The sequence below is a fragment of the Balaenoptera musculus genome, unplaced genomic scaffold (genome assembly GCF_009873245.2).
Source record: "Balaenoptera musculus isolate JJ_BM4_2016_0621 unplaced genomic scaffold, mBalMus1.pri.v3 scaffold_78_arrow_ctg1, whole genome shotgun sequence".
NCBI classification, from domain to species: Eukaryota; Metazoa; Chordata; class Mammalia; order Artiodactyla; family Balaenopteridae; genus Balaenoptera; species Balaenoptera musculus.
In genome coordinates this window covers 21,388-43,321 of record NW_023503256.1, presented here as the reverse complement: position 1 = coordinate 43,321, position 21,934 = coordinate 21,388, and the positions used below count along the sequence as shown (strand labels likewise).

At 39.8% G+C, this 21,934-nt stretch overlaps 1 protein-coding gene across 1 annotated transcript in view; it reads left to right on the top strand.

Moving 5' to 3' along the window:
- MTMR8 (myotubularin related protein 8) overlaps positions 1–21,934 on the top strand; it is a gene marked incomplete at its 5' end in the record, with an annotated part of 47,082 nt that overhangs the window by 6,977 nt on the left and 18,171 nt on the right. The window contains one exon of the mRNA XM_036841261.1: positions 21,358–21,486. Within this exon, the coding sequence (XP_036697156.1) occupies positions 21,358–21,486 (129 nt within the window). The remainder of the gene's footprint in view (positions 1–21,357; positions 21,487–21,934) is intronic.

Sequence of the window (21,934 nt, the reverse complement as noted above, 5' to 3'; positions counted from 1 at the left end):
GACTTTCTGGTATTTCAGTTTTGTTTTCTTTTTAACATCTTTATTGGAGTATAATTGCTTTACAATGGTGTGTTAGTTTCTGCTTTATAACAAAGTGAATCAGCTATACGTATACATATATCCCCATATCTCCTCCCTCTTGCATCTCCCTTCCATTCTCCCTATGCCACCCCTCTAGGCGGTCACAAAGCACGAGCTGATCTCTCTGTGCTATGCGGCTGCTTCCAACATAGCACATGTATGCTATGTGAAATCAATGTAATCAAATGTAATCAATTTTACATTTGGGAGTATATGTAAGTCCATGCCACTCTCTCACTTCGTCCCAGCTTAACCTTCACCCTCCCTGTGTCCTCAAGTCCATTCTCTACATCTGTGTCTTTATTCCTGCCCTGCCCCTAGGTTCTTCAGAACCTTCTTTTTTTTTGATTCCATAAATATGTGTTAGCATACGGTATTTGTTTTTCTCTTTCTGGCTTACTTCACTCTGTATGACAGACTCTAGGTCCTTCCACCTCACTACAAAAAACTCAATTTCATTTCTTTTTATGGCTGAGTAATATTCCATTGTATATATGTGCCACATCTTCTGTGTCCATTCATCTGTTGATGGACACTTAGGTTGCTTCCGTGTCTGGGCTATTGTAAATAGAGCTGCAGTGAACATTGTGGTACATGACTCTTTTTGAATTAAGGGTTTCTCAGGGTATATGCTCAGTAGTGGGATTGCTGCATCGTATGGTAGTTCTATTTTTAGTTTTTTAAGGAACCTCCACACTGTTCTCCATAGTGGCTGTATCAATTTGCATTCCCAACAACAGTGCAAGAGGGTTCCCTTTTCTCCACACCCTCTCCAGCATTTATTGTTTGTAGATTTTCTGATGATGGCCATTCTGACTGGTGTGAGGGGATGCCTCAATACAGTTTTGATTTGCATTACTCTAACGATTAGTGATGTTGAGCATCCTTTCATGTGTTTGTTGGCAATCTGTATATCTTCTTTAGAAAATGTCTGTTTAGGTCTTCTGCCCATTTTTGGATTGGGCTGTTTGTTTGTTTAATATTGAGCTGCATGAGCTGCTTGTATATTTTGCAGATTAATCCTTTGTCAGTTGCTCCGTTTGCAAATATTTTCTCCCATTCTGAGGGTTGTCTTTTCGTCTTGTTTATGGATTCCTTTGCTGTGCAAAAGCTTTTAAGTTTCATTAGGTCCCATTTGTTTATTTTTGTTTCTAATTCCATTTCTTTAGGAGGTGGATCAAAAAGGATGTTGCTGTGATTTATGTCATAGAGTATTCTGCCTGTGTTTTACTGTAAGAGTTTTATAGTGTCTGGACTTACATTTAGGTATTTAATGCATTTTGAGTTTATTTTTGTGTATGGTGTCACGGAGTGTTCTAATTTCATTCTTTTACACATAGCTGTCCAGTTTTCCGAGCACAACATATTGAAGAGACTGTCTTTTCTCCTTTGTATATTCATGCCTCCTTTATCAAAGATAAGGTGACCAAATGTGGGTGGGTTTATCTCTGGGCTTTCTATCCTGTTCCATTGATCTCTATTTCTTTTCTTCTGCCAGTACCATACTGTCTTGATTACTGTAGCTTTGTAGTATAGTCTGAAGCCAGGGAGCCTGATTCCTTCAGCTCCATTTTTCTTTCCCAAGATTGCTTTGGCTGTTCAGGGTCTTTTGTGTTTCCATACAAATTGTGAAATTATTTGTTCTAGTTCTGTGAAAAATGCCATTGGTAGTTTGATGGGGATTGCAATGAATTTGTAGATTGCTTTGGGTAGTATAGTCATTTTCACAATGTTGATTCTTCCAATCCAAGAACATGGTATATCTCTCCATCTATTTGTATCATCTTTAAGTTCTTTCATCAGTATCTTATAGTTTTCTGCATACAGGTCTTTTGTCTCCTTAGGTAGGTTTATTCCTAGGTATTTTATTTTTTTTGTTGCAGTGGTAAAGGGGAGTGTTTCCTTAATTTCTCTTCAGTTTGTTCATCATTAGTGTATAGGAATGCAAGAGATTTCTGTGCATTAATTTTGTATCCTGCTACTTTATCAAATCCATTGATTAGCTCTAGTAGTTTTCTGGTGTCATCTTTAGGATTCTCTATGTATAGTATCATGTCATCTGCAAACAGTGACAGTTTTAATTCTTTTCCGATTTGAACTCCTTTTACTTATTTTTCTTCTCTAAATTGCTGTGGCTAAAACTTCCAAAACTATATTGAATAATAGTGGTGAGAGTGGGCAAACTTGTATTGTTCATGATCTTAGTGGAAATGGTTTCAGTTTCACCATTGAGAACAATGTTGGCTGTGGGTTTGTCATATATGGCCTTTATTATGTTGAGGTTAAATTCCCTTTATGTCTACTTTCTGGAGGCCTTTTATCATAAATGGGTGTTGAATTTTGTCAAAAGCTTTTTCTGAATCTATTGAAATGATCATATGGTTTTTAGCCTTCAGTTTGTTAATATGGTATATCACATTGATTTATTTGCATATACTGAAGAATCCTTGCATTCCTGGTATAAACCCCACTTGATCATTGTGTATGATCCTTTTAATGTGCTGTTGGATTCTGTTTGCTAGTATTTTGTTGAGGATTTTTGCATCTATGTTCATCAGTGATATTGGCTTGTAGTTTTCTTTCTTTGTGACATCTTTGTCTGGTTTTGGTATCAGGGTGATGGTGGCCTCATAGAATGAGTTTGGGAGTGTTCCTCCCTCTGTTATATTTTGGAAGATTTTGAGAAGGCTAGGTGTTAGTTCTTCTCTAAATGCTTGATAGAATTCGCCTGTGAAGCCATCAGGTTGTGGGCTTTTGTTTGTTGGAAGATTTTTAATCACAGTCTCAATTTCAGTGCTTTTGATTCACCTGTTTATATTTTCTGTTTCTTCCTGGTTCAGTATCAGAAGGTTGTGCTTTTCTAAGAATTTGTCCATTTCTTCCAGGTTGTGCATTTTATTGGCATATAGTTGCTTGTAGTAATTTCTCATGATCCTTTGTATTTCTGCAGTGTCATTTGTTCCTTTTTTTCATTTGTAATTCTGTTGATTTGAGTCTTCTCACTCTTTTTCTTGATGAGTCTGGCTAATGGTTTATCAATTTTGTTTATCTTCTCAAAGAACCAGCTTTTAGTTTTATTGATCTTTGCTATCATATTCTTCATTTTTTTTTAGTTATTCTGATCTGATTTTTATAGTTTCTTTCCTTCTTCTAACTTTGGGTTTCTTTTGTTTTTCTTTCTAAATTGCTTTAGGTGGAATGTTAGGTTGTTTATTTGAGATTTTTCTTGTTTCTTGAGGTAGGATTGTATTGCTATAAACTTCCCTCTTAGAACAGCTTTTGCTGCATCCTATAGGTTTTGGGTCATCGTGTTTTCATTGTCATTTGTTTCTAGGTATTTTTCGATCTCCTCTTTGATATCTTCAGTGATCTCTTGGTTATTTAGTAGCACATTGTTTATCCTCCATGTGTTTGTGTTTTTTTACAGTTTTTTTCCTGTAATTGATATCTAGTCTCCTAGCTAGAGATATCATAGTTGTGGTCAAAAAAGTTAGTTGATACAATTTCAGTTTTCTTAAATTTACCAACGCTTGAATTGTGACTCAAGATAGGATTTATCCTGGAGAATGTTCCATGAGCACTTGAGAAGAAAGTGTATTCTGTTGTTTTTGGATGGAATGTCCTATAAATATGAATTAAGTCCATTTTGTTTAATGTGTCGTTTAAAGGTTGTGTTTCCTTATTTTTTTTCATTTTGGATGATGTCTCCATTGTTGAGAGTGGGGTGTTTAAAGTCCCCTATTATTACTGTGTAACTATCGATTTCCCCTTTTAAGGCTCTAAGCATTTGCCTTATACATTGACGTACTCCTATGTTGGCTGCATAAATATTTACAATTGTTATATCTTTTTCTTGGATTGATTCTTTGATCATTATGTAGTGTCCTTCTTTGTTGTAATAGTGTTTATTTTAAAGTCTATTTTGTATGATATGAGAATTTCTATTCCAGCTTTCTTTTGATTTCCATTTGCATGGAATAATTTTTTCCATCCTCTCACTTTCAGTCTGTATGTGTCCCTAGGTCTGCAGAGGGTCTCTTGTTGACAGGATATATATGAGTCCTGTTTTTGTATCCATTCAGCCAATCTGTGTCTTTTGGTTGGAGCATTTAATCCATTTTTGTTTAAAGTATTTATCGATATGCATGTTCCTCTTACCATTTCTTAATTGCTTTGGATTTGTTATTGTAGGTGTTTTCCTTCTCTTGTCTTTTCTGCGTAGAGAAGTTCCTTTAGCATTTGCTGTGAAGTTGGTTTGGTGGTGCTGTATTCTCTTAGTATTTGCTTGTGTGTAAAGATGTTAATTTCTCCATCGAATGTGAATGAGATCCTTGCTGGGTAAAGTAATCTTGGTTGTAGGTTTTTCCCTTTCATCACTTTAAATATGTCCTGCCACTTCCTTCTGGCTTACAGAGTTTCTGCTGAAAGGTCAGCTGTTAACCTTATGGGGATTCCCTTGTATGTTATTTGCTGCTTTTCCCTTACTGCTTTTAACATTTTTTGTTTGTATTTAATTCTTGATAGTTTGATTAATATGTGTCTTGGCATGTTTCTCCTTGGATTTATCCTGTATAGGACTCTGCACTTCCTACACTTGATTGACTATTTCCTTTCCCATATTAGGGAAGTTTTCAACTAAAATCTCTTCAAATATTTTCTCAGTCTCTTTCTTTTTCTGTTTTTCTTCTGGGACCCCTATAATTCGAATGTTGGTGTGTTTAATGTTTTTCCAGAAGTCTCTGAGAGTGTCATCGATTCTCTTCATTCCTTTTTCTTTATTATGCTCTGTAGTAGTTATTTCCACGTTTTTATCTTCCAGGTCACTTATCCGTTCTTCTGCCTCAGTTGTTCTCCTATTGATTCCTTCTAGAGAATTTTTTATTTCATTTATTGTGTTGTTCATCGTTTGCTCTTTATTTATTCTATGTTAAACGTTTTTTGTATTTTCTCCATTCTATTTCCAAGGTTTTGTATCATCTTTACTATCATTACTCTGAATACTTTTTCAGGTAGACTGCCTATTTCCTCTTCATTTGTTTGGTCTGGTGGGTCTTTGCCTTGCTCCTTCATCTACTGCGTATTTCTCTGTCTTCTCATTTTGCTGCACTAACTGTTTTTGGCGTCCTCTTTTTGCACTCTGCAGGTTTGTAGTTCCTGTTGTTTTTGGTGTCTGCCCCCATTGGGTAATGTTGGTTCAGTGGTTTTTGTAGGCTCCCTGGTAGAGGGGATTGGTGCCTGTGTTCTGATGGATGAGGCTGGATCTTGTCTTTCTGGTGGGCAGGACAGCATCCGGTTATGTGCTTTGGGGTGTCTGTGACCTTATTATGATTTTAGGCAGCCTCTCTGCTAATGGGTGGGGTTGTGTTCCTGTCTTGCTAGGTGTTTGGCATGGGGTGTCCAGCACTGGAGCTTTCTGGTCGTTGAATGGATTTGGGTCTTAGCATTGAGACGGAGGCCTCTGGGAGAGCTCGCGCCGATTGATATTACGTGGGGTGGGAGGTCTCTGGTGGTCCAGTGTCCTGAACTTGGCTCTCCCACCTCAGAGATTCAAGCATCCGGCCGGAGCACCAAGATCCTGTCAGCCACATAGCCAGGTACATGGGGAGTTTCTTGCCTTTTGGGAAGTCTGAGGTCTTTTGCCAGCCTTCAGTAGGTGTACTGTAGGAGTTGTTCCACATGTAGATGTATTTTTGATGTACTTGTGGGGAGGAAGGTGATCTCCACGTCATACTCCTCTGTCATCTTGAAGGTCCTTCTCTGGTAATTACGTTTTGAATATCCACTAGATATTGGACTGATGAGCTATCACTCAGCAGGGTGAGGTGGCTGGTTAGAGTCATAATTAACAGGAATGAGAAGAGATGAGGTGGATTCTTTCCAGTTCAAATATGTGTCTAAATCCCCCAAATGAGGTCTGAAATAGCTCCTTTGGCACCTTTCACACGTGTAGCCTTCTGAGTTGAAAGGGAAACTACATTTATTTCTCTTTTTATGACCAGCTTATCCAAAGCCTACATCTAGGTAAGGGGATGGGTAGAGAACTTTTTCTCTTTCAAATGTTCTGCATTCTGAGACACTGGCTTTAACGATTTACGTAGAGCCATTCCTGATCTATTCCACCTTGAACTTCTTTTGCGTATTCATTTTTTAATTTGTTTGATCCATTCTTAGAGGAAGGATTAGAATTAATATGCCAATATCAGGTCTGTGCTGTTATAATATTTTGTCACTGTCTCTTTGGAACAATATATTTTGGAAACCACTAAAAGCTGATAAATTAGAGATAGTTTATCAGTCTTATAGAGTAAGTCCTACCTAAAATGTCAATACTTCTACCCCAAGACTAGGATTTTAAAGGTCCTCAAGACGTGCATATTACGAACCTAGTAGGCATTTTAAGAAAGGGTAAATCATGTTTCCCCCTTCTTTACCTGTCTGGCTTGCATTTGAGTCTATTTGTTTTAATTTACTTGCTTATAATATACATTGTTTTCTCAGTTAGGCAAGTGTAGGAGTTTCAGGGTAGATTATACATTCATTTCTACCTATAAAGTTAGTTATTGTAAAGGTACATTTTGTTCTTATATATCTCAATATCTTCCTTTCTAGAAAATAATAGCATACTTGGAAGAGCTTTTTACATCAAGGATATTTTTTTAACATCTTTATTGGAGTATAAATGCTTTACAACGTTGTGTTACTTTCTGCTGTGTAACAGAGTGAATCAGCTATACGTATACATATATCCCTATATCCCCTCCCTCTTGCGTCTCCCTCCCACACTCCCTATCCCACCCCTCTAGGTGGTCACAAAGCACCGAGCTGATCTCCCTCTGCTATGCGTGTGCTTCCCACTGGCTATGTTTCATAGTGTATATATGTCCATGCCACTCTCACTTCGTCCCAGCTTACCCTTCCCCCTCCCTGTGTCCTCAAGTCCATTCTCTATGTCTGTGTGTTTATTCCTGTCCTACCGTTAGGTTCTTCAGAACCCTTTTTTTTTCAGATTCCATAAATATGTGTTAGCATATTTGTTTTTCTCTTTCTGACTTACTTCACTCTGTATGACAGACTCTAGGTCCATCCACTTCATTACAAATAACTCAATTTTGTTTCCTTTTATAGCTGAGCAATATTCTATTGTATATATGTGCCACATATTCTTTATCCATTCATCTGTCGATGGACACTTAGGTTGCTTCCATGTCCTGGCTATTGTAAATAGAGCTGCAGTCAGCATTGTGGTACATGACTCTTTCTGAATTACGGTTTTCTCAGGGTATATGCCCAGTAGTGGGATTGCTGGGTCGTATGGTAGTTCTATTTTTAGTTCTTTAAGGAACCTCCATATTGTTCTCCATAGTGGCTGTATCAATTTACATTCTCACCAACAGTGCAAGAGGGTTCCCTTTTCTCCACACCCTCTCCAGCATTTATTGTTTCTAGATTTTTTGATGAGGGCCATTCTGATTGGTGTGAGGTGATACCTCATTGTAGTTTTGATTTGCATTTCTCTAATGATTAGTGATGTTGAGCATTCTTTCATGTGTTTGTTGGCAATCTGTACATCTTCCTTGGAGAAATGTCTATTTAGGTCTTCTGCCCATTTTTGGATTGGGTTCTTTGTTTTATTGATATTCAGTTGCATGAGCTGCTTGTAAACTTTGGAGATTAATCCTTTGTCATTTTCTTCATTTGCAAATATTTTCTCCCATTCTGAGGGTTGTCTTTTCGTCTTGTTTATGGTTTCCTTTGCTGTGCAGAAGCTTTTACGTTTCATTAGGCTCCATTTGTTTATTTTTATTTTTATTTCCATTTCTATAGGAGGTGGGTCAAAAAGGATCTTGCTGTGATTTATGTCAGAGAGTGTTCTGCCTATGTTTTCCTCTAAGAGTTTTATAGTGTCTGTTCTTACATTTAGGGCTTTAATCCATTTTGAGTTTATTTTTGTGTATGATGTTAGGAAGTGTTGTAATTTAATTCTTTTACATGTAACTGTCCAGTTTTCCCAGCACCACTTATTGAAGAGGCTGTCATTTTTCCATTGTATATTCTTGCCTCCTTTATCAACGATAAGGTGACCATATGTAGGTGGGTTTATCTCTGCGCTTTCTATCCTGTTCCATTGTCCTATATTTCTGTTTTTGTGACAGTACTGTACTGTGTTGATTACTGTAGCTTTGTAGTATAGTCCGAAGTCAGTGAGCCTGAATCCTCCAGCTCTGTTTTTCTTTCTCAAGATTGCTTTGGCTATTTGGGGTCTTTTGTGTTTCCATACAAATTGTGCAATTTTTTGTTTTTGTTTTGTGAAAAATGCCACTGGTGGTTTAATAGGGATTGCATTGAATCTGTAGATTGCTTTGGGTAGTATAGTCATTTTCACAATGTTGATTCTTCCAATCCAAGAGCATGGTATATCTCTCCATCTATTTGTATCATCTTTAGTTTCTTTTGTCACTGTCTTACAGTTTTCTGCATATAGGTCTTTTTTCTCCTTCGTTAGGTTTATTCTCAAGTATTATATTCGTTTTGTTGCAATGATAAATGGGAGTGTTTCCTTAATTTCTCTTTCAGATTTTTCATCAGTAGTGTATAGGAATGCAAGAGATTTCTTTGCCTTAATTTTGTATCCTGCTACTTTACCAAACTCATTGATTAGCTGTAGTAGTTTTTTGTAGCATCTTTAGGATTCTCTATATATAGTGTCATGTCATCTGCTAACAGTGAAAGTTTTACTTCTTTTCTGATTTGGATTCCTTTTATTTCTTTTCTTCTCTCGTTTCTGTCACTAAAACTTCCAAAGCTATGTTGAATAATAGTGTTGAGAGTGAGCAACCTTGTCTTGTTCCTCATCTTAGAGGAAATGGTTTCATTTTTTCACCATTGAGAACAATGTTGGCTGTGAGTTTTTCATATATGGCCTATTTTATGTTGAGATACGTTCCGTGTTTGCCTACTTTCTGGAGGGTTTTTATAATAAATGGGTGTTGAATTTTGTCAGAAGCTTTTTCTGCATTTGTTGAGATTATCATATGGTTCTTATCCTTCAGTTTGTTAATATGGTGTATCGCATTGATTGATTTGCATATATTGAAGAATCCTTGCATTCCTGGGATAAACTCCACTTGATCACGGTGTATGATCCTTTGAATGTGCTGTTGGATTCTGTTTGCTAGTATTTTGTTGAGGATTTCTGCATCTATATTCATCAGTGATACCGGCCTGTAGTTTTCTTTTTCTGTGCCATCTTTGTCTGGTTTTGTTATCAGGGTGACGGTGGTCTCGTAGAATGAGTTTGGGAGTGTTCCTCCCTCTGCTATATTTTGGAAGAGTTTGAGAAGGATAGGTGTTAGCTCTTCTCTGAATGTTTGCTAGAATTCGCCTGTGAAGCCATCAGGTTGTGGACTTTTGTTTGTTTGAAGATTCTTAATCAGTTTCAATTTCAGTGCTTGTGACTGGTCTGTTTATATTTTCTATTTCTTCCTGGTTCAGTCTCAGAAGGCTGTGCTTTTCTAAGAATTTGTCCATTTCTTCCAGGCTGTCCATTTTATTGGCATAGAGTTTCTTGTAGTAATCTCTCCTGATCCTTTGCATTTCTGCAGTGTCAGTTGTTACCTCTCCTTCTTCATTTGTAATTCTGTTGATTTGAGTCTTCTCCCTTTTTTTCTTGATGAGTCTGGCTAATGGTTATCAATTTTGTTTATCTTCTCAAAGAACCAGCTTTTAGTTTTTTTGATCTTTGCTATTGTTTCCTTCATTTCTTTTTCATTTATTTCTTTATTTTTTTAAACATCTTTATTGAAGTATAATTGCCTTACAATGGTGTGTTAGCTTCTGCTTTATAACAAAGTGAATCAGTTATACATATACAATATGTTCCCATTTCTCTTCCCTCTTGCATCTCCCTCCCTCCCACCCTCCCCATCCCACCCCTCTAGGTGGTCACAAAGCACCGAGCTGATCTCCCTGTGCTATGCGGCTGCTTCCCACTAGCTATCTATTTTACATTTGGTAGTGTATATATGTCCATGACACTCTCTTACCCTGTCACATCTCACCCCACCCCCTCCCCATATCATCAAGTCCATTCTCTAGTAGGTCTGTGTCTTTATTCCCGTCTTGCCACTAGGTTCTTCATGGCCTTTTTTTTTTTTTCCTTAGATTCCGTATATTTGTGTTAGCATACTGTATTTGTTTTTCTCTTTCTGACTTACTTCACTCTGTATGACAGACTCTAACTCCATCCACCTCATTACAAATACCTCCATTTCATTTCTTTTTATGGCTGAGTAATATTCCATGGTATATATGTGCCACATCTTCTTTATCCATTCATCTGTCGATGGACATTTAGGTTGCTTCCATGTCCTGGCTATTGTAAATAGAGCTGCAATGAACATTTTGGTACATGACTCTTTTTGACCTATGGTTTTCTCAGGGTATATGCCCAGTAGTGGGATTGCTGGGTCGTATGGTAGTTCTATTTGTAGTTTTTAAGGAACCTCCATACTGTTCTCCATAGTGGCTGTATCAATTTACATTCCCACCAACAGTGCAAGAGTGTTCCCTTTCCTCCACACCCTCTCCAGCATTTATTGTTTCTAGATTTTTTGATGATGGCCATTCTGACCGGTGTGAGATGAAATCTCATTGTAGTTTTGATTTGCATTTCTCTAATGATTAGTGATGTTGAGCATTCTTTCATGTGTCTGTTGGCAATCTGTATATCTTCTTTAGAGAAATGTCTATTTAGGTCTTCTGCCCATTTTTGGATTGGGTTGTTCGTTTTTTTGTTACTGAGCTGCATGAGCTGCTTGTAAATCTTGGAGATTAATCCTTTGTCAGTTGCTTCATTTGAAAATATTTTCTCCCATTCTGATGGTTGTCTTTTGGTCTTGTTTATGGTTTCCTTTGCTGTGCAAAAGCTTTTAAGTTTCATTAGGTCCCATTTGTTTATTTGTGTTCTTATTTCCATTTCTCTGGGAGCTGGGTCAAAAAGAATCTTGCTGTGATGTATGTCATACAGTGTTCTGCCTATGTTTTCCTCTAAGAGTTTGATAGTGTCTGCCCTTACACTTAGGTCTTTAATCCATTTTGAGTTTATTTTTGTGCATGGTGTCAGGGAGTGTTCTAATTTCATACTTTTACATGTAGCTGTCCAATTTTCCCAGCACCACTTATTGAAGAGGCTGTCTTTTATCCACTGTGTATGCTTGCCTCCTTTATCAAAGATAAGGTGACCATATGTGTGTGGGTTTATCTCTGGGCTTTCTATCCTGTTCCATTGATCTATATTTCTGTTTTTGTGCCAGTACCAAACTGTCTTGATTACTGAAGCTTTGTAGTATAGTCTGAAGTCAGGGAGCCTGATTCCCCCAGCTCCATTTTTCGTTCTCAAGATTGCTTTGGCTATTCGGGGTCTTTTGTGTTTCCATACAAATTGTGAAATTTTTTGTTCTAGTTCTGTGAAAAATGCCAGTGGTAGTTTGATAGGGATTGCATTGAATCTGTAGATTGCTTTGGGTAGTAGAGTCATTTTCACAATGTTGATTCTTCCAATGCAGGAACATGGTATATCTCTCCATCTATTTGTATCATCTTTAATTTCTTTCATCAGTGTCATAATTTTCTGCATACAGGTCTTTTGTCTCCTTAGGTAGGTTTATTCCTAGATATTTTATTCTTTTTGTTGCAATGGTAAACGGGAGTGTTTTCTTAATTTCACTTTCAGATTTTTCGTCATTAGTGTATAGAAATGCAAGCGATTTCTGTGCATTAATTTTGTATCCTGCTACTTTACCAAATTCATTGATTAGCTCTAGGAGTTTTCTGGTAGCATCTTTAGGATTCTCTATGTATAGTATCATGTCATCTGCAAATAGTGACAGCTTTACTTCTTTTCCGATTTGGATTCCTTTTATTTCTTTGTCGTCTCTGATTGCTGTGGCTAACACTTCCAAAACTATGTTGAATAATAGTGGTGAGAGTGGGCAACCTTGTCTTGTTCCTGATCTTAGTGGAAATGGTTTCAGTTTTTCACCATTGAGAACAATGTTGGCTGTGGGTTTGTCATATATGGCCTTTATTATGTTGAGGAAAGTTCCCTCTATGCCTACTTTCTGCAGGGCATTTATCATAAATGGGTGTTGAATTTTGTCGAAAGCTTTCTCTGCATCTATTGAGATGATCATATGGTTTTTCTCCTTCAATTTGTTAATATGGTGTATCACATTGATTGATTTGCGTATGTTGAAGAATCCTTGCATTCCTAGGATAAACCCCACTTGATCATGGTGTATGATCCTTTTAATGTGCTGTTGGATTCTGTTTGCTAGTATTTTGTTGAGGATTTTTGCATCTATGTTCATCAGTGATATTGGCCTGTAGTTTTCTTTCTTTGTGACATCTTTGTCTGGTTTTGGTATCAGGGTGATGGTGGCCTCGTAGACTGAGTTTGGGAGTGTTCCTCCCTCTGCAATATTTTGGAAGAGTTTGAGAAGGATAGGTGTTAGCTCTTCTCTAAATGTTTGATAGAATTTGCCTGTGAAGCCATCTGGTCCTGGTCTTTTGTTTGTTGGAAGGTTTTTAATCACAGTTTCAATTTCAGTGCTTGTGATTGGTCTGTTCATATTTTCTATTTCTTCCTGGTTCAGTCTCGGCAGTTTGTGCATTTCTAAGAATCTGTCCATTTCTTCCAGGTTGTCCATTTTATTGGCATATAGTTGCTTGTAGTAATCTCTCATGATCTTTTGTATTTCTGCAGTGTCAGTGGTTACTTCTCCTTTTTCATTTCTAATTCTATTGATTTGAGTCTTCTCCCTTTTTCTCTTGATGAGTCTGGCTAATGGTTTATCAATTTTGTTTATCTTCTCAAAGAACCAGCTTTTAGTTTCATTGATTTTTGCTATTGTTTCCTTCATTTCTTTTTCATTTATTTCTGACCTAATCTTTATGATTTCTTTCCTTCTGCTGGCTTTGGGGTTTTTTTGTTCTTCTTTCTCTAATTGCTTTAGGTGCAAGGTTAGGTTGTTTATTCGAGATGTTTCCTGTTTCTTGAGGTAGGCTTGTATTGCTATAAACTTCCCTCTTAGCACTGCTTTTGCTGCGTCCCATAGGTTTTGGGTCGTCGTATCTCCATTGTCATTTGTTTCTAGGTATTTTTTGATTTCCCCTTTGATTTCTTCAGTGATCACTTCGTTATTAAGTAGTGTATTGTGTAGCCTCCATGTGTTTGTATTTTTTACAGATCTTTTCCTGTAATTGATATCTAGTCTCATAGCGTTGTGGTCGGAAAAGATACTTGATACGATATCAATTTTCTTAAATTTACCAAGGCTTGATTTGTGACCCAAGATATGATCTATCCTGGAGAATGTTCCATGAGCACTTGAGAAAAATGTGTATTCTGTTGTTTTTGGGTGGAATGTCCTATAAATATCAATTAAGTCCATCTTGTTTAATGTATCATTTAAAGCTTGTGTTTCCTTATTTATTTTCATTTTGGATGATCTGTCCATTGGTGAAAGTGGGGTGTTAAAGTCCCCTACTATGTTTGTGTTGCTGTCGATTTCCCCTTTTATGGCTGTTAGTATTTGCCTTATGTATTGAGGTGCTCCTATGTTGGGTGCATAAATATTTACAATTGTTATACCTTCCTCTTGGATCGATCCCTTGATCATTATATAGTGTCCTTCTTTGTCTCTTGTAATAGTCTTTATTTTAAAGTCTATTTTGTCTGATATGAGAATTGCTACTCCAGCTTTCTTTTGATTTCCATTTGCATGGAATATCTTTTTCCATCCCCTCACTTTCAGTCTTTATGTGTCTCTAGGTCTGAAGTGGGTCTCTTGTAGACAGCATATATATGGGTCTTGTTTTTGTATCCATTCAGCCAGCCTGAGTCTTTTGGTGGGAGCATTTAATCCATTTACATTCAAGGTAATTATCGATATGTATGTTCCTATTCCCATTTTCTTAAATGTTTTGGGTTTGTTATTGTAGGTGTTTTCCTTCTCTTGTGTTTCTTGCCTAGAGAACTTCCTTTAGCATTTGTTGTAAAGCTGGTTTGGTGGTGCTGAACTCTCTCAGCTTTTGCTTGTCTGTAAAGGTTTTAATTTCTCCATCACATCTGAATGAGATCCTTGCTGGGTAGAGTAATCTTGGTTGTAGGTTTTTCTCCTTCATCACTTTAAGTATATCCTGCCACTCCCTTCTGGCTTGCAGAGTTTCTGCTGAAAGATCAGCTGTTACCCTTATGGGGATTCCCTTGTGTGTTATTTGTTGTTTTTCCCTTGCTGCCTTTAATATGTTTTCCTTATATTTAATTTTTGACAGTTTGATTAATATGTGTCTTGGCGTGTTTCTCCTTGGGTTTATCCTGTATGGGACTCTCTGTGCTTCCAGGACTTGATTAACTATTTCCTTTCCCATATTAGGGAAGTTTTCAACTATAATCTCTTCAAATATTTTCTCAGTCCCTTTCTTTTTCTCTTCTTCTTCTAGGACCCCTATAATTCGAATGTTCGTGCGTTTAATGTTGTCCCAGAGGTCTCTGAGACTGTCCTCAGTTCTTTTCATTCTTTTTTCTTTATCCTGCTCTGCAGTAGTTATTTCCACCATTTTATCTTCCAGGTTACTTATCCTTTCTTCTGCCTCAGTTATTCTGCTATTGATCCCATCTAGAGTATTTTTAATTTCATTTATTGTGTTTTTCATCATTGCTTGGTTCCTCTTTAGTTCTTCTACGTCCTTGTTAAATGTTTCTTGCATTTTGTCTATTCTATTTCTAAGATTTTGGATCATCCTTGCTATCATTATTCTGAATTCTTTTTCAGGTAGACTACCTATTTCCTCTTCATTTGTTAAGTCTGGTGTGTTTTGACCCTGCTCCTTCATCTGCTGTGTGTTTTTCTGTCGTCACATTTTGCTTATCTTACTGTGTTTGGGGTCTCCTTTTCACAGGCTGCAGGTTCGTAGTTCCCGTTGTTTTTGGTATCTGTTCCCAGTGGCTAAGGTTGGTTCAGTGGGTTGTGTAGGCTTCCTGGTGGAGGGAACTACTGCCTGAGTTCTGGTGGATGAGGCTGGATCTTGTCTTTCTGGTGGGCACGTCCACGTCTGGTGGTGTATTTTGGGGTGTCTGTGGCCTTATTATGATTTTAGGCAGCCTCTCTGCTAATGGATGGGGCTGTGTTCCTGTCTTGCTAGTTGTTTGGCATAGGGTGTCCAGCACTGTAGCTTGCTGGTCGTTGAGTGAAGCTGGGTCTTGATGTTGAGATGGAGATCTCTGAGAGATTTTTGCCGTTTGGTATTACGTGGAGCTGGGAGGTCTCTTGTGGACCAGTGTCCTGAAGTTGGCTCTCCCACCTCAGAGGTACGGCCCTGATGCCTGGCTGGAGCACCAAGAGCCTTTCGTCCACACGGCTCAGAGTAAAAGGGAGAAAAAATAGAAAGAAAGAAAGAAAGAAAGAGGCTATAATATAGTGAAGTAAAATAAAGCTATTATAAAGCAAAGCTATACAGACAAAATCTCACCCAGAAGCCTATACATATACACTCACAAAAAAAGGAAAAGGGGAAAAATTAATATATCCTGCTCCCAAAGTCCACCTCCTGAATTTGGGATGATTCGTTGTCTATTCAGGTATTCAACAGATGCAGGCACATCAAGTTGTTTGTGGAGTTTTAATCCGCTGCTTCTGAGGCTGCTGGGAGAGATTTCCCCTTCTCTTCTCTGTTCGCACAGCTCCTGGAGATCAGCTTTGGATTTGGACCCGCCTCTGCGTGTAGGTCGCCTGAGGGCGTCTGTTCCCCGCCCAGACAGGACGGGGTTAAAGGAGCAGCTGCTTCGGGGGCTCTGGCTCACCCAGGCCGCGGGGAGGAAGGGGTACAGAGGAGGCGGGGCGAGCCTGCGGCATCAGAGGCCAGCGTGACGGTGCACCAGCCTGAGGCTTGCAGTGTGTTCTCCCGGGGAAGTTGTCCCTGGATCACGGGACCCTGGCAGTGGCGGGCTGCACAGGCTCCCGGGAGCGGCGGTGTGGAGAGTGACCTGTGCTCGCACACAGGATTTTTGGAGGCGGCAGCAGCAGCCCCAGCGTCTCACGCCCGTCTCTGGGGTCCACACTGATAGCCGCGGCTCGCGCCAGTCTCTGGCGTTCGTTTAGGTGGCGCTCTGAATCCCCTCTCCTTGCGTGCCACGAAACAAAGAGGCAAGAAAAAGTCTCTTGCCTCTTCGGCAGCTGCAGACTTTTTCCCGGTCTCCCTCCCAGCCAGCTGTGGTGCGCTAACCCCTTCAGGCTGTGTTCAGGCCACCAACCCCAGACCTCTCCCTGCGATCCGACCCAAGCTGAGCCTCAGCTCCCAGCCCCGCCTGCCCCGGCGGGTGAGCAGACAAGCCTCTCGGGTTGCTGAGTGCTGCTCGGCGCCGAGCCTCTGTGCGGGAATCTCTCCGTTTTTTCCTCTGCGCCCCTGTTGCTGTGGGATCCGCGCTGATAGCCGCGGCTCGCGCCAGTCTCTGAAGTTCGTTTAGGCGGCGCTCTGAATCCCCTCTCCTCGCGCACCAGGAAACAAAGAGGGAAGAAAAAGTCTCTTGCCTCTTCAGCAGCTGCAGACTTTTTCCCGGACTCCCTCCCGGCTAGCTGTGGTGCACTAACCCCTTCAGGCTGTGTTCACGCTGCCAACCCCAGTCCTCTCCCTGCGATCCGATCCGACTGAAGCCCGAGCCTCAGCTCCCAGCCCCGCCCGCCCCGGCGGGTGAGCAGACAAGCCTCTCGGGCTGGTGAGTGCTGGTCGGCACTGATCCTCCGTGCGGGAATCTCTCCGCTTTGCCCTCCGCACCCCTGTGGCTGCGCTCTCCTCCGTGGCTCCGAAGCTTCCCCACTCTGCCACCCGCAGTCTCTGCCCGCGAAGGGGCTCCTAGTGCGTGGAAATCTTTCCTCCTTCACAGCTCCCTCCCACTGGTGCAGGTGCCGTCCCTATTCTTTTGTCTCTGTTATTTCTTTTTTCTTTTGCCCTACCCAAGTACGGGGGGAGTTTCTTGCCTTTTGGGAGGTCTGATGTTTTCTGCCAGCGTTCAGTGGGTGTTCTGTAGGAGCAGTTACACGTGTAGATGTATTTCTACTGTATCTGTGGGAAGGAAGGTGATCTCCGCGTCTTACTCTTCCGCCATCTTCTCTAGAGGACCTCATTTATTTCTGATCTGATTTTTATGGTTTCTTTCCTTCTGGTAACTTTGGGTTTTTTTGGTTCTTCTTTTTATAATTGCTTTAGGTGTAAGGTTAGGCTGTTCATTTGAGATGTTTCTTGTTTCTTGAGGTAGGATTCTATTGCTATAATCTTCCCTCTTGGAACTGCTTTTGCTGCATCCCATAGTTTTTGGTTCTTTGTGTTTTCATTGTCATTTGTTTCTAGGTATTTTTTGATTTCCTCTTTGATTTCTTTAGTGATCTCTTTGTTATTTAGTAGCATACTGTTTATCCTCCATGTGTTTGTGTTTTTTATGGTTTTCTTCCTGTAATTGATATCTAGTTTCATAGCGTTGTGGTCAGGAAAGATACTTGATACAATTTCAATTTTCTTAAATTTACCAAGGCTTGATTTGTGACCCATGATATGATCTATCCTGGAGAATGTTCCATGAGCACTTGAGAAGAAAGTGTATTCTGTTGTTTTTGTATGGAATGTCCTATAAGTTTCAATTAAGTCCATCTTTTTTAATGTGTCATTTCAAGCTTGTGTTTTCTTATTTATTTTCATTTTGGATGGTCTGTCCATTGGTGAAAATGGGGTGTTAAAGTCCCCTACTATTATTGTGTAACTATCAATTTCCCCTTTTATGTCTGTTAGCATTTGCCCTATGTATTGATGTACTCCTACATTGGGTGCATAAATATTTACAATTGTTATATCTTCTTCTTGGATTGATTCCTTGATCATTACGTGGTGTCCTTCTTGTCTGTTGTAATAGTGTTTATTTTAAAGTCTATTTTGTGTGATATGAGAATTGCTACTCTAGCTTTCTTTTATTTCCATTTGCATGGAATATCTTTTTCTATCCCCTCACTTTCAGTCTGTATGTGTCCCTAGATCTGAGGTGGGTCTCTTCTAGACAGTATATATACGGGTCCTGTTTTTGTATCCATTCCGCCAATCTGTGTATTTGGTTGGAGTATTGAATCCATTTACATTTAAAGTAATGATCAATATGTATGCTCCTATTACCATTTTCTTAATTGCTTTGGATTTGTTATTGTAGGTCTTTTCCTTCCCTTGTCTTTCCTGTGTAGAGAAGTTCCTTTAGCATTTGTTGTGAAGCTGGTTGGGTGGTGCTGAATTCTCTTTGCATTTGCTTGTGTGTAAAGATTTTAATTTTTCTGTTGAATCTGAATGAGATCATTGCTCGTTAAGAGTAATCTTGGTTGTAGGTTTTTCCGTTTTATCACTTTAAATGTGTCCTGCCACTCCCTTCTTGCTTACAGAGTTTCTGCTAAATATCAGCTGTTAACCTTATGGGGATTCCCTTGTATATTATTTGTTGCTTTTCCCTTGCTGGTTTTAATATTTTTTCTTTGTATTTAATTTTTGATATTTTGATTAATATGTGTCTTGGCGTGTTTCTCCTTGGATTTATCCTGTATGGGACTCTGTGCTTTCTGGATTTGATTGACTATTTCCATTCCCATATTAGGGAAATTTTCAACAATAATCACTTCAAATATTTTGTCAGTCTCTTTCTTTTTCTCTTCTTCTTCTGGAACCCCTGTAATTCCAATGTTGGTGTGTTTAATGTTGTCCCAGAAGTCTCTGAGACTGTCGTGATTCTTTTTATTCTTTTTTCTTTATTCTTCTCTGTGGTAGTTATTTCCACTATTTCATCTTCCAGGTCACTTATCTGTTCTTCTGCTTCAGTTAATTTGCTGTTGATTCCTCGTATAGAATTTTTTATTTCATTTATTGTGTGGTTCCTCATTGTTTGCTCTTTAGTTCTTCTAGGTTAAATATTTCTTTTATTTTCTCCATTCTATTTCAGAGATTTTGGATCATTTTTACTATCATTGCTCTGAATACTTTTTCAGGTAGACTGCGTATTTCCTCTTCATTTGTTTGGTCTAGTAGGTTTTTACCTTGCTCGTTCATCTACTGCATATTTCTCTGTCTTCTCATTTTGTTTAACTTACTGTGTTTGGGGTCTCCTTTTCGCAGGCTGCAGGTTCGTAGTTCCTTTTGCTTTTGGTGTCCTCCCCCAGTGGATAAGGTTGGTTCAGTTCATTGTGTAGGCTTCCTGGTGGAGGGTACTGGTGCCTGTGTTCTGATGGATGAGGCTAGATCTTGTCTTTCTAGTGGACAGGACCACGTCTGGTGGTGTGTTTTGGGGTGTTTGTGACCTTATTATGATTTTAGGCAGCCTCTCTGCTAATGGATTGGGTTGTGTTCCTGTCTTGCTGTTGTTTGTCCTGGGGTGTCCATCACTGGACCTTGCTGGTTCTTGAATGGAGCTGGGTCTTAGCGTTGAGTTGGAAATCTCTGGGAGAGCTCTCGCTGATTGATACTACATGGGGCCGGGAGATCTCTGGTGGTCCAATGTCCTGAACTTGGCTCTCCCACTTCAGAGACTCAGGCCTGACACCCGGCCAGAGCATTAAGACCCAGTCAGCCACACGTCTCAGAAGAAAAGGGAGAAAAAAAGAGAAAGAAAAAGTAAATAAATAAAATAAAATAAAAAGTTATTAAAATAAAAAATGAAAAAATATTAAAATTAAAAATATTTAAAAAGTAATTAAAGAAAAAAGAAGAGAGCAACGAAACCAATAAACAAAGCCACCAATTATAACAAGTGCTGAAAACTATACTAAGATAAACATAAAATCAGAAATTAGTCAGTCACATACAGCAAAAACCCCAAGTCTACAGTTGCTCCCAAAGTCCAGTACCTCAATTTTGGGATAATTCATTGTCTATTCAGGTATTCCAGATATGCAGGGTACATCAAGTTGATTGTTGCTATTTAATCTGCTGCTCCTGAAGCTGCCCAGAGAAATTTTCCTTTCTCTTCTTTGTTCGCACATCTCCTGGGGTTCAGCTTTGGATTTGGCCCCACCTCTGCATGTAGGTCCCCCTCTGGCATCTGGTCTTTGCCCAGACAGGAGGGGGTTCAAGGTGTGGTTGATTAGGGAGCCTTGGGTCACTCAGTCCGTGGGGAGGGAGGGGTACGGAATGTGGGGTGAGCCTGCAGTGGCAGAGGCCAAGGTGACATCACAACAGCCTGAGGCGTGCCATGTGTTCTCCCGGGGAAGTTGTCCCTGGATCACGGGACCCTGGCAGTGGCGTGCTGCCCAGGCTTTTGGGAGGGGAGGTGTGGATAGTGACCTGTGCTTGCACACAGGCTTCTTGGTGGCGGCAGCAGCAGCCTTAGCGTTTCATGCCCGTCTCTGTTGTCCACGCTGATAGCCGCAGTTGCGCCCATCTCTGGAACTCATTTATGAGATGCTCCGAATCCCCTCTCCTTGCGCACCCTGAAACAATGGTCTCTTGCCTGTTAGGCAGTTCCATACTCTCTCCCAGACTCCCTGACAGCTAGCTGTGTCGCACTAGCCCCCTTCAGGCTGTGTTCACGCAGCCAACCCCTGTCCTCTCCCTGCGATCTGAACTCCAAAGCCCAAGCCTCAGCTCCCAGTCCCCACCCGCCCCAATAGGTGAGCAGACAAGCCTCTCAGGCTGGTGAGTGCTGGTCGGCACTGATCCTCTGTGCGGGAATCTCTCTGCTTTGCCCTCTGCACCCCTATTGCTGCATTCTCCTCTGTGGCACCGAAGCTTCCCCCCCACCACCCTCATCTCTGCCAGTGAAGGGGCTTCCCAGTATGTGGAAACTTTTCCTCCTTCACAGCTCCCTCCCAGAGGTGCAGGTCCTGTCCCTTTTCTTTTGTCTCTGTTTTTTCTTTTTTCTTTTGCCCTACCCTGGTAAGTGGGGAGTTTCTTGCCTTTTGGGAAGTCTGAGGTCTTCTGCCAGTGTTCAGTAGATGTTCTGTAGGAGTTTTTCCACATGTAGATGTATTTTTCATGTATTTGTAGGGAGGATGGTGATCTCCACGTCTTACTCCTCTGCCATCTTGAATGTCCTCCCATCAAGGATAAGTTTGTTCTTATTTCTGAGGAATGGATGATTCTAGATGATAAATAACAGACAGCTAATTCTTGAGTGATTACTATTCTAACCTGTTGCTAGCAGGTAAAAATATGTAAAAAAAATTGAGTTTAAAAAAAATTGAGTTTATTTTGTTTTAGATATGCAGTACCTACCCTCCTGACATTGTGGTTCCTAAATCTGTTACATTGGGAACGGTGGTTGGAAGTTCGAAGTTCAGAAGTAAAGAACGTGTGCCTGTGCTCTCCTACCTCTACAAAGAGAACAATGTGAGTTGAGCAAACTTCTCTCATGAGAACTTAACTTGGTGCTAGAAGACCTGGGTTTAAGTCACACCATTGCCACTTACTAGCTATGTGACCTCAAGCAAGTTACTTCTCTGAACTTTAGTACTTCTGAGAGTTTTTAAGTGTGTAATATGAGAGAAAAATGTATGTGTACTTTGTAAATTGTAAAGTGTTGTGCAGATGTTAAGTGACATTTGTAGTGTGTTCATTTATTTCTTTTCTTCTCTGTGGACTCCTGCTTGATGGCAAGTTGTTGAATAAAAGAGAACAGCTGTATGAAAGGATATTTGGGGACTGTGGCCTCCCACTGGAACACAGATGTCCTTGATTCTTTCTCACTATTTTTCATACAATTTAAGGTAGTAGGGGAAAATTTCGCTTGAATCCTCTGAGTCCCCTTCCATAGGAAGGGATAATAGTTCTTGCCTCT